The sequence below is a fragment of the Abramis brama genome, assembly GCF_963993115.1.
Source record: "Abramis brama genome assembly, chromosome: 21".
Lineage (NCBI taxonomy): Eukaryota > Metazoa > Chordata > Actinopteri > Cypriniformes > Leuciscidae > Abramis > Abramis brama.
Genome location: NC_139983.1, coordinates 2,351,703 through 2,364,718, shown reverse-complemented (window position 1 = coordinate 2,364,718; position 13,016 = coordinate 2,351,703). Strand labels below are relative to the sequence as shown.

The following is a 13,016-nucleotide window of genomic DNA, read 5'->3' as shown; positions in this document are numbered from 1 at the left end:
ATGTGGATCAATTCAATAAAAAATGTATCGCAGGGAATGTGCCTTTCTAAATTATAAGGTGATTCTGACTTTTCACTTGCAAAAAAGAAAAACAATTTCAGCAATATTTTGTAGTAAAAGTATACATATACAAGTATACATTAAGTATACAACTTCTATTAATTTTAAGGTAGTTCATACTAAAAACATTTTTTTACTGTAAAGTTACATGTATTGTCTTTTAAAATATAGGTAACAATGGGGCTAAAGGCACAACTTAAACAATTCGCTTTTCACTATTCACATTGTGTATGATTGCAGAAAAAAATGTTAGTTTTTTGTGTGAAAATAAATCATAAAAGTAGTTTATTTTGTTTAAAAATCGTATAAATGTACGAGGTCATGAGGGGGTCTTTTACCCCACAGACACGGTGAAACCAGCACGGGGCAAAAGAGACAGTATTGATACAAATACTACTAAATAAAATGTTTTTAATAATGTCGAAGTTAATACTTATTCAAAACAATCACTTTAGTTTCTGTTTATTTTGATAAATAAAATAATTCATTTTTGTTCACTACATATAATGTCATTAAAATGTTCATATAAAAATATTTTTAAAAAATACACAATTATATATAAAAAAAAAAAAAAGATTTTAAAGATTGTGAAAGCATTGAATGAAATCCCATAGTTTAATATATATTTACAGTAGTAACATTAAATCATATTTTAATATGATATGATATACACTCACCTAAAGGATTATTAGGAACACCATACTAATACTGTGTTTGACCCCCTTTCGCCTTCAGAACTGCCTTAATTCTACGTGGCATTGATTCAACAAGGTGCTGAAAGCATTCTTTAGAAATGTTGGCCCATATTGATAGGATAGCATCTTGCAGTTGATGGAGATTTGTGGGAAGCACATCCAGGGCATGAAGCTCCCGTTCCACCACATCCCAAAGATGCTCTATTGGGTTGAGATCTGGTGACTGTGGGGGCCATTTTAGTACAGTGAACTCTTGTCATGTTCAAGAAACCAATCTGAAATGATTCGAGCTTTGTGACATGGTGCATTATCCTGCTGGAAGTAGCCATCAGAGGATGGGTACATGGTGGTCATAAAGGGATGGACGTGGTCAGAAACAATGCTCAGGTAGGCCGTGGCATTTAAACGATGCCCAATTGGCACTAAGGGGCCTAAAGTGTGCCAAGAAAACATCCCCCACACCATTACACCACCACCACCAGCCTGCACAGTGGTAACAAGGCATGATGGATCCATGTTCTCATTCTGTTTATGCCAAATTCTGACTCTACCATCTGAATGTCTCAACAGAAATCAAGGCTCATCAGACCAGGCAACATTTTTCCAGTCTTCAACTGTCCAATTTTGGTGAGCTCGTGCAAATTGTAGCCTCTTTTTCCTATTTGTAGTGGAGATGAGTGGTACCCGGTGGGGTCTTCTGCTGTTGTAGCCCATCCGCCTCAAGGTTGTGCGTGTTGTGGCTTCACAAATGCTTTGCTGCATACCTCGGTTGTAACGAGTGGTTATTTCAGTCAAAGTTGCTCTTCTATCAGCTTGAATCAGTCGGCCCATTCTCCTCTGACCTCTAGCATCAACAAGGCATTTTCGCCCACAGGACTGCCGCATACTGGATGTTTTTCCCTTTTCACACCATTCTTTGTAAACCCTAGAAATGGTTGTGCGTGAAAATCCCAGTGACTGAGCAGATTGTGAAATACTCAGACCGGCCCGTCTGGCACCAACAACCATGCCACGCTCAAAATTGATTAAATCACCTTTTTTTCCCATTCTGACATTCAGTTTGGAGTTCAGGAGATTGTCTTGACCAGGACCACACCCCTAAATGCATTGAAGCAACTGCCATGTGATTGGTTGATTAGATAATTGCATTAATGAGAAATTGAACAGGTGTTCCTAATAATCCTTTAGGTGAGTGTATATATATATATATATATATATATATATATATACCACCTTATCACCATATTTATAATGAAACCATATTTAAAAAGGAAGCGCAGGCTGTGGTGAGAGCTCGTCGGCTGCACAACTGAGCAGTCCTGAAATGTGAATGGAACGAAGCGACCTCAGATGCTTCTGACTCCATGGGAGGAGATGTGACGGAAGCATAGACCCTTTTTGATGATTGATGTACGCAGCGGCCACAGTGTGGACCAGTAAGCGTAAGCGTAAGACGCACTGCTAGCAACTCGAGGCAGTTGATGTGCCAATGCAGGTGGGGGCCCGTCCACATAACCGAAACTGCATGCCCGTTGTACGTGGCACCACAGCCAGTGGTGGAGGCATACGTGAAGACAACAGCATGGCTGGACACTTGATCTTGCTCCTGCCTGTAGAAACAAAGGGTCTGACATAACCGACTGTGTTTACGTGAATGCTCGTCAAGTCGCCATTTTGACAAATAAGTGTGTGTATTTGATCGGTAAAGCGCAGGAGAACTGAATTGGGTGCTCGAACGCTGACAGAAGGCTTTCAGTGCGCACGCTTCGAGTATGTGCTCACAGAGGGCTGCCTGTCAGCAGATCTCTTGCGTGGTTTATTGCAATTTTAATAACTTATCAAGCATGTTTTGCCTTTTATTTTCTCATTCAGCCAAGTTTCTTTATCGCTTAAACGCGTCAGTTAGGCTACTTTAAGCAGTCATGGCACAACGCATTGACACGGTTGTAAGATTTCAGAATACAACGAGTGACAATAAAATGTCAATCTATCCGGTTATTCCGGCATTTTAAGACCTTTGAAACATCGATTTAAGACATTTTAATGCTTATTTTTTACATAAAAAGGCTTAAAATGTCTTAAATTTGTTAAAGGATATGTTGACACCCTGGCCTTTGCTCCTGCACATTACAATAACCTTATAAGATGGGTGTGAATGAGTGTGCTTGCAGACATGTGCATCTGTATATGTTTTTGACTACAATGTCCAGCGTTCAGCAATCAGCATTAAAACCAAACTTTCCACACAGTTATACATTTACCACATGGCAGGTAAAATTGTTGTGCCGAAGCAAATTTACCCTCATAACATGCATCATATAGGGTACAATATACAATTTTTTGTTTCAATGTAATATTAGGCTTGCATTTGTAGTGGCGTAGTGATATCTTAGTAGTTATCATTTGGGAATGGTCCAACTGTTAATCAAAAGACTTCCAATCAAGAATTCTGTTTAGAATTCCACTCCTGAAGATGCATTGATCACAAAAACTTATATTTACAACGGTAGATTAATCATGACTCTGCATAGTTTGAAGAAGATGAGAAATTATAAGGAATTCAAAGACAAAAATGAATTAAGCACAGTTATTGATTAGCATAAGAAGAAATCTCACTTAGATCATAATGCTCATAAGAGTTTATTACACAAAGTGAAATACAGCACATTCATTGCTGTTCTGTTTTTGACAGCTTAATCAAATATTCAGAATTCTCTTTTATCAGAATTCGAGTTTATCTCTTGAGCCCTCACGGTTGAACCAAACATGATAGCTGACGTAATAACCATTGTTGTACATGTAAAGTTTCTGATCGGTGGGGTTGTAGTCCAGGTAAACATAGGAGTCCTGGAACTTCTCAAAGGGAACACTAACATAGCTTTCCTTTTCTGTGCGAGTGTCAAAGGTGTAAAAGATCTCTTCAGTTTTAGAGTCTACAGACCGTGTGGCATACATAACCCCACACACCATAAAAGTGTTTCCTACAGATGGTTTGAAAATACTGGTCTGCCAAACCTTATCTACCTCAAATGTCTCCTCGTTGATCTTCCCTAAAACCAGTTTACCCTTCGATTCCTCTGTGGCGTATGTTACCCACAGGCCGGACTCATCGGCTGCGAAGTCCAGATTCTGGTTGGCCGAGTAATGGTATGAGAATCTGGCGCTGGCCTTGGGAATCACCTTGTTCTGAGCTGTTAAACTGGTCATGTTGAACTTTGCCATACCAAAAGTGCTTCTGAACTGATAGTACAGGGTGTTTTAGAGAGAGAGAGAGAGAGTAGCCTTTATTGTCACTAGTCACAAGTACCAGCGAAATGTCATTGAGGAAAGAAATACAGCATAACATGAGGAGAGGTGAGGAGAAAAAAAGGCAACCCCCAGACTATGCTCCTGTAAGGAGTACAGTTTGGGAGCAGTAAAAAAACCTCAGCAACATTAGCACATAATCAGTACACAACATGAACACACAAGACTTGCAACAGGGGAGGGGAGTGGGGGATGGAGGTAACCCAGCACAGGCAAGCAGCCATCCGGTCCTGCAGCCATTTCGGCGCTGGTCACAGACCCGCCTGTCAGACTGGTGGTACAAAGCGTTGAAGGCGTGGGATTTGGGGGTGGGGTGGGTGACTGCATATCTGTATATATGTAAGAGTTCGTGTATGTGTAGGCCTGGGGAGTCGCTACGCCTGGCATCCTAATCTAGGTGCCTCAGTCCGCAGGATGTCATAGCGATACACAGCAGTTGCCATGGAGTCAACCTTGATCAGGTCCCAGACAGAGTCAACAATCAGCAGGTGTCTGTGGGGAGTGGGGGAAGGAACGCAAGAGCGTCTCGCTGCAATGCTCTTCTGGGGGAGTTGTTATTCCAGCAGCAGCCTCTGCCAAGGCCAGTGTTGGTTAAGGGGGGCCGAAAGCAGATAAGATTTGGGTTGTTTGGTCTCGGGACGAGTGGCCGCATTCCAATTTACACAGCTCCTGGTCCATCTTAGTCTCCGAAACGATCCATTTTCCTTTGCAAAGCTGTGAGCTTCTCCATGATGTTATCCATATTTTGGTTCATAGTCACCAAAGTCACAGTCTGAGTGCTGACAGCTCTGCCCACTGCTTCAATCATGATGGGCAGCCTAGTGGGGTTTTGGACAGCTGTCACCGTCTTCTTAATTTCTCGATAAACCAGGGCAATGCCTAATCCAACATGGTTCCGAATAGGTAGATATCTTCAATGTCCTCCACGGAAAGAGCCGCCAGACACACGACCCGCCACCTCTCCCACGCGTCCAACGTGTAGCCAGCTGCGAACGTTCCGTCAGGGCAGTCAGGTTCCCCCGAACCCAAGCTTCTCTTCGAGAAGATGGTGTCAATTGCGTTGAGAGACCAGTTGATCAAATCCATAATTTCTTAGTTTGGAGAGCAGTGCGGAGAGAGTCTCTTCAAAGTACAAATAGACTAAACGAGACGAGAGGAGCAAAGCAGGGGAGATAAGGGAGAGGAGGGTAAGAAAAATGCGACCGCCTTCGTTGAGAGCCAAAGAGAATGAGAGAATTTTCTCGCACAACATAGTTGTTTCCAGTGCCTTGCCAATCATATTGATATTTGACATAAAGCTCATGTGTCTTAAAGGCCTGTCTCATGATCAGCTTGTAGTAGTCTGAGTACTGTGTGATTTTAGTGACCAGAGTGTCCGCATAGCCGTAGTACCAGTACATGTCTTCAGAGCCAGGCAAGGGCTTGGAGTCTTTACCCCATCCTCCATACTTGAAACCTCCATTCAGGTCTGCGTTTAGCTGGCTGATGACGGGTTTGCTGATTCTTCTAATTCCACTGTGATTGCAGATTCCTGTTAAAACAAGTAAATGAGTTAAATTATTCAAGACGGGTACACATTTAGTATTTTGATACAGAAAGACTTACCAATGCTGGGGTTAAAGATTTCATTATGGCGTATCTCACACGCCTCTAATTTCTTCTGAAGAATTAAATATTCTCGACGTGTCACAAGAACCAGGTTCTTGTCGTAGGTGATCTCCAATTGAGTCAGCACAGAAACCATGACACTGATCTGTTTTCATCAAAAAGAAAATTTGATCAAGTTAATCTCAAGCCAAATGCAGGAAATCACCCAGAATAGTCCACCACAGAGTTCACATGCATGCAATTATGCAATTTTATAGTCTCCAATTCGCCTCAAGTCTTTGGTTTGTTGAACACCCAGCAACACTTGCTTAGAGAACATGCAAACTCAACCTATTTTGTTGATCCTGGAACAACATTCCTGTCTTAATTTTATCCTAACCATATCCCTATCCTAACCCTAACCATAACTCATCACTTAAATCAGAGGGAAATGATAGGTGAATAATAATGATGTAGAAGCACCTAGCCCTGTTTGTAAGCCTAAACTGTAAAATTGTCCCTCAAATATGATTATTTTTTTGGAATGTTGTTCCAGGATCAACCAAGATGTTGATCCAGGAACACGTTGTATTTGGTCAAATCACGTTCACCTAATACAGAAAGGCCTCTCGAGCCAAGCAGGAATACGGGACTTTCTTGCTGGACGCAGCAGTGATACCCACTGAGCCTCCGCTTGAGAACTAGAAACTCAAAAAGACCAATTGATTGTTGGCTGAGCAAAGACTCGCCTGGACATTGGCAAGAGTTTGAAGGTTGAATTCCCTGCTGAAAAGACCAGCATGAATCTCCATGCCAGACTGGTTTTGACTGGTTAGTTTTTTTGGTGCTAGTGTAGCTGTTACACCAGCTTAGCTGGTGAAGATTAGTTTGTGGCTGTAGCTTGAAATCTATGGGAAAAGTTATAGTTGAAAAATTTGGTCTTGGAACAGGGATTTTTGTAAAGAGTCAAACTCAAGCTTTTACAAAAGCTATAGGTTTGCTTTGTTGACCCAACCATTATTTATTTTTATTTTTTTGATCAGAGGTTCAGAAAGTGTCACCTGTTCGCGTATGGCTATAAGCACGGCAGAGGTGGTTTGTATAGACGCCTGCAGTTCCACAATTAGAGCCTCCACTTGCTTGATCTTGATTTTCACCTCCTCCAAGTGGAGCTCACTGTAGGAGTCGGGGTCATTCTCCATCAGCTTGATCAGCACTGTCAGGTTTGTTATCTTTGCCATGTAGATGCTTAGTTTAACCTCGTAAGTCTCCACCTGTACAAGAACCGTTAAAGAACCGTTAAAGCATCTGCATGCTACTTCCGTTTAGTCTCATGAGTTATTGAGATTGTACCAAACCTTGCTAATCTCTATCTCCAGTTTGTTGTTGATCTCAACTGCTGTGCTGTCCAGCGAGATGAGCTCTCCGGTTGGAAATGTGCTGTTGGGCAGGAAAGCTTTACACATGCATTCTCCACTGGGATCTCCACTGCCCTCAGTCCAGAGACCCTGTGCCAACAGAAGAGAGGTGAAAGCCATCAGCCTTTCTCCTCTTCTACATCAGTTTGCATTCATGTATTTGTTAATTAAAGAGATTTACATTGCATTCAAGGAATTCATCTTATTAGTTCATGCCTTCACTGGGAATCAAACCCATGACCTTGGTGTTGCTGGTGCCTTGCTCTACTGCAGGCATGACAAAATAATACCAGCTCTGACCCACCTCAAGTTCTAGCATCAAAGTATTAATAAATTCAATCTGTTCGTCATGTAAAGCGATCAAGTCTCTTCAGAACATTAGGACTAAACCACTTGATTCATGTGTACTTTTTGAAGCAACAAATAGTAGTTCCTTAGACTGTGAATGGAGGGACAAAAATCTCTCAATTTCATTTCAAATATCTTCATTTGTGTTCAGAAGATGGACGAACATTGCATTTGCATTGATCTTTTATTAATTTAAAAGATTGAAAAAGATTAAAAGATCTTTAATTCATTTTCAGGTATCTGAGATATTCCAATTTAAAATCTATGAGTGATCATTGTTTCTCTGGTGTCTCCTACACTGTAATCATTTTATATTGTTAAACCATTCAGATCTCATCTTAAGACCTACTTTTTCATTTTGCTGCTGAGTCAAAGCAATGACAATGGGATCAGTAAGTATCATGTATCCTCTGCTTACTGTTAATTTATCTGTAAAGAACTTTCATTTTTTGCTGCTTTCAAACATCAAGAAATGAACTGAACTCACCCCCTCGACCACAGCAGACCTGAAGAGGACGAAATAAAGAAGTGTGACGATCATCGTGCATGAGTTAGTTGTGTTGCAGGAACAGAGTTCTCTGGCTTTTAAAGATGATCTTATCTTACATGCCATAAACAGCATCTGGATTTTTCCACAGCATTATTGTCTGACAAATGACGATGTTCAAATTTGTTTTTTACACAACAGTGCAAAGGCAATTTATTTTATGGATTTAAGGCAGTGGGTTAAGGCAGAGAGGAAAAACAAGTGTGTTTTCACATGAAATATGTCATCAGCAGTTCAGGACAAGACTCGGCTGTGTTGTGTGATTTAGATAAACTAGCACTTAAGAAGGAATGATGTGAAGAAACACTTATGGATGTTTGTTATCATCAGGTCACCCAAATTATTATTGAGAAATAGGATATTAGAAAAAAAGTTTTCTCTTTATTTATAAAAAAAAAATGTTTACCAACAATCTATAAGCAAAATTAACTATGGTCCCAAATAAGCAAGACACTATTGAGTAACTTAATTTGGGCTAAATCTGCAACCCTGTAAATATTATGAGCAATAAATCATAACCGGCAATTTCTTTTCAATTTATACTGATATCAGCTATAATTTGGAATAGACAAATAAATTGTTTGTGTATCCTGGTGCTTTGTATGCTACGTTAAAGTGGCATTTAGAAAATTACTGAAGCAGTATTTAGGAGAAGTATTGGTGGTAGAAGACATGACCATGCTATATGTAATATATATATATATATATATATATATATATATATATATATATATATATATATATATATATATATATATATATATATAAATAAAACTTTATATAAAGCTATATATAACTTTACTGGAGCTCTGCAAATCATTTAAATACTTTTTCATTTACTTAATTTGGGGAATCGACCTGGAATCACATACAATACAATTGTCTCTTTCTGTCAATTTATGACTTGATGTCAAATATTTTACATTCACATTTGCATATAATTAGCATACAAATAAAACAACAAACATAAATATGAGGAAAAAAAAATATAAGGTATAATTGACAAACTAAGATAAAAGTCCCCAGCATTGACACCACGGACACTTTCAGATCTACAAAATAGTTGCATCTGAAATCACGTACTGTCAAAGCATGAACTGCATTTGATGTGGAACGAACTTCTCGAGGGAAGCACAGCAAGAAGGTTCCCGGCTCGAGTCCCGGCTGCCCACTAAGCAAACTTATGTTCAAAAGATGTCTTTTCAACGCCTTTGTCACAAAGGCGTACTTTGAAGAGACGTCCACTGAGGAGCCAGAATCAAAGTTTTAATGTCGTCTTTTTTGACGAGTTCTGCACGTCCGATATAGCCGTTCATGGAACCTCCATACAAGTTTAAAAACCAGTTCAAATGTGGTCATTGTGGACATATTTTCAACATTTAAGGTCTCATTTTGACGATTTATTCTGTAAAACTGTACGATATATTCTGGACCAAATAATCACTCTCAGGATGCATTCAATTTAAACTCACATTTATTTCAATGTAATTTCCATCTGTAATTGCAAAGCAACTCACAGACAGTGTTTTTTCCCCCCAAAAAATCATAAAAATAAAAGAAACCACTCACACCTTTAGACAACTTAGCATCTGTAATTCACACATCTTTGGATCGTGAGAGAAACCAGATCTGAAGGAAAGACTTTCTGGCTCAGACAGTGTTTCCCACTGAGCCTCTTGTGCTGCTCTTAATCACAGACATAAAATACAGATACTTTGACTATTTCTGTCAGATGTCTACAGAAGTTCATATTGAGAACTGACAGAGGTTTAGACGTTGATATTTGTTTTATTTGAAGTCACCATTGAGGAGGTCAGTTTGCTTTAGTTGGGCTCTTTGGCCTTGACTGTTTGATGTCAGTTTTTCTCTGGCGGCTGTAAGTGTTTGTTTTAGCAAGAGAACATGTGATCAAGTATGTTGGCTACTTGTTGATAATAAAAGTCTTATCATAAAGTAGTGGCTTGATTTCATTCAGGAACTGAATGTCTGGTATCAATTTTACATGATCATAACAATGTAGGATTTCTACACCATGAGATCCTGCCACATTTTAATCAGAAAATCTGGAGTATTTAACTTAAAAAACTCATTCAGTGAGTGAATCTCAAAAATGGTGACATGCTTCATGCCGCAATGCATTCTGGGTGCATCATACAAAACTCATCAGTGGCTCCCAGAATGCATTGCAGCATGAAGCATGTCATCGTTATTGAGATTCACGTGCTGATTCTTGAGGTTTGAGTGTGTCTAAGTGAAACAGTAGTTCAAAAGTTTTATTTTTATTTTATTTTTATATTATTATACAGATTTTCTTATTTAAATATGATTGGATGTCATGCTATAGAAACATTACTATAATCAGTTATTTTAAATTAATAACACACGTGACAGTCTAGAAGAGATCAGATGATAAGAGCACTACATGATGATTATATACTGTCATCATCAAGTAGCCAACATATTTGATCACATGTTCTCTTGCTAAAACAAACACTTACAGCAGCCAGAGAAAAACTGGCATCAGATGGTCAAGGCAAAAGATCACAACTAAAGCAAACACTGACCTCCTCAATGGTGACTTCAAATGAAACAAATATCAACGTCTAAACCTCTGTCTAATGTGATCAAAAGCGGTTGCTTGTTAGGGGTTCAAGCACGTAGTGCTGAAACCCTATTGTTATTGTTCATTTTCCCATGATGCAGCATTCTCCATCTAAAACTGATCGGGCATACCGAACTGTAAGTCGTAAAGACTTGAAACTTTGAGGGCTGGTAGTACTCACACCGCCTACAACGTCACCAAGGCCCGCCCCGATCGGCCTGAGGGGGGCGCAAGAGCGGTCAAAAGTATGATATGGCTCATAACTCCTAAACCGTTAGGCGCAGGCTCAAGTGCCTTATATCATAAGAATTCTTGGCTCAAGACAGACAAAATACATGCTTCAGATTTGCTCGCCCTTTGGCGACAATTTTGAGTAATTTTGGATTTTGTGAAAAACTTACTTTTGCGCACTAGTCCTCGGCTTTTGGCCCAATCGGAACCAAACCAGTACAGCAAGATTCGCTGGAGTTTGATTGTCAATAATTATCAATAATAATAATAATTCGCTGCACGGTCGCTAGGGGGTGCCAAAATGTTCTATATGTCAGCGGCCATATTTACAAAAATGGCTATAACTCATGAACGGAACTATATATTTTTACCAACCTCAGGACACATGTGTATGAGCTCAATCTGAGATTACTTGAAAGAAATCGCGACGATTGGCCACTTGGTAGCGCTAAAACAACCATTATCCCAAATGACTTGATAATTGGCATGCGCTGTCTTTGTACGAGGTGCCACGATAGTCTATGAGGACACTGGCGTATCTCAAAAAACATGGCCACCAATGAAATTTGAGTAGCTATCAGACAGGGTTACCAAAGGCTGATCAGAACGAAACTCAGTGAGCATGTTCGACTCATGGCTCTAGAGTTCTGTAAGAATTTTGAAAGAAATCGGCCCCTAGTTGGCGCTAACTAGTTTTATGCCTCTGTAATCACGTTGTTTTTCACACATGCACACAATTTCATATCATTTGCTCCATAGACAAAATAACAGCTGAAAAGTAATGTCAAACTAATAGCTTTTTTTGTGAAGCAGGTGATGTATTATTAGTTTTATATATTTATCATTATATTAAAACTGTGATTCTACAACATAAGAGCTAACAGTTTTGTGGCAAACAGATAAAGTGAAAGATTTAACAAACAGTTTGTGCACAAAAAGATATCATCTAAAATACTCTGAAAACAGATACATCTAAAAATCTCTGTGGTATTATGCTGACTCACACAGACATTAAGAATCAGCAAATAAATCTCAGCAATGGTGATAAAAGTATTTGTGCTACAATGCATGATGGGAGTCTGGGTGAGTACCTGTGCTGGTACCCAACATGCACTGTGACATGAAACTTTTAATGTCACCATCGTTGAGATTCATATGCTGATTCTTGATCTCTGTGTGAGTCAGCATCATACCACAGAGATTTTTAAATCTGATTTTCACATCAATGAATCTTACAGTATCACATTTCTACTATAATTAATAATAAAAAACTAATAATAGATCACCTGTTTAAACAGAGATTAGGCTCTGGATAAAAAGGGGTTATAAAAAGGTTAATATAAAGGGGTTAAATATCTATATCTTAAACACAAAACCACCACACAATAGCAGAGGATGGCAGTCATTGGCTCATTCTGCGCTGTAAGATAATTATTTTCAAGGGTTTTGCATTTGAAATCATATTTAAACATTATAAAATCTTTAAAATAACATTATAAATGACTTTATCAAAATTTACCTCTTCAATTGTTCATTTTATGCATCATGTTTTGCAATATCACATTAGGATTGCAATGACAACTGAAAATTATATTTTAAATGGGAGGCCTGAAATAAGCATTTATTTAACTAGCGTTTATTTCAAATATCTATATCTACAACAAATTGTGTGTGTGAAAGCATGTTTAATGGAGTTAACATGGAACATGTGCCTTGCTTTAGTGGAGAAAAACGGACACTTTTAAAACAGACACATTTAAATGAAAAGCTAATGAGTGGTCCGATGCTGGTTTAATAGTCTTTTTTTTTTCTTACTACTTACTAATGTGTTTCTATAATTCATACTTAGAAATTATAAAATCACTATTATAACATTTACAATCATATTTTATCAAAATCCATCACTTCATATCTATTGAAACATTAGTTTTGACAATTGTGCTACATTATTAGTAATGTGAAACCTGAAAATGGTGTTTTACAAAGGACACTTGCAGAAAACATTTTGTTACCCATCGTATATATTTCAAATATCTGTATCTGTTTGCATGTGTGTGTGTAAGCATGCTTAGTCTATATTAAGTATTATTATTTATGCCTTTCATTCTTTTGTGAATGTGTTTTAGCATATTCTCCATCATGGATATTTTGGGCCCTATCTTGCACCCAGCGCAATTGACTTTGTACACCGACGCATGTATCATTCCTATTTTGCACCCGCG

General features: G+C 38.7%; 2 protein-coding genes across 2 annotated transcripts in view; one reads left to right on the top strand and one right to left on the bottom strand.

The window, feature by feature from the left end:
* LOC311072354 (uncharacterized protein) overlaps positions 1-13,016 on the top strand; it is a 193,495-nt gene that overhangs the window by 107,287 nt on the left and 73,192 nt on the right. The window lies entirely within an intron of this gene.
* On the bottom strand, positions 3,380-8,054 carry LOC311072251 (olfactomedin-4-like). The gene is made up of 6 exons (XM_084097118.1): positions 7,902-8,054; positions 7,007-7,156; positions 6,710-6,922; positions 5,667-5,814; positions 5,265-5,592; positions 3,380-4,008 (listed from the first exon to the last, which is right to left on the bottom strand). The coding sequence occupies exons 1-6, from the start codon at positions 8,034-8,036 to the stop codon at positions 3,477-3,479; spliced, it is 1,506 nt and encodes a 501-aa protein (XP_083953244.1). The 5' UTR covers positions 8,037-8,054; the 3' UTR covers positions 3,380-3,476.

Bases quoted from the DNA above. Each gene is read 5' to 3' on its own strand.
- LOC311072251 (XM_084097118.1), bottom strand. From the start codon at position 8,036: ATGCTGTTTATGGCATGTAAGATAAGATCATCTTTAAAAGCCAGAGAA. The intron at 5,815-6,709 runs GTGACACTTTCT...TGATGAAAACAG, and splicing joins TTATAGCCATACGCGAACAG to ATCAGTGTCATGGTTTCTGT. The intron at 5,593-5,666 runs GTAAGTCTTTCT...TTGTTTTAACAG, and splicing joins AATCTTTAACCCCAGCATTG to GAATCTGCAATCACAGTGGA.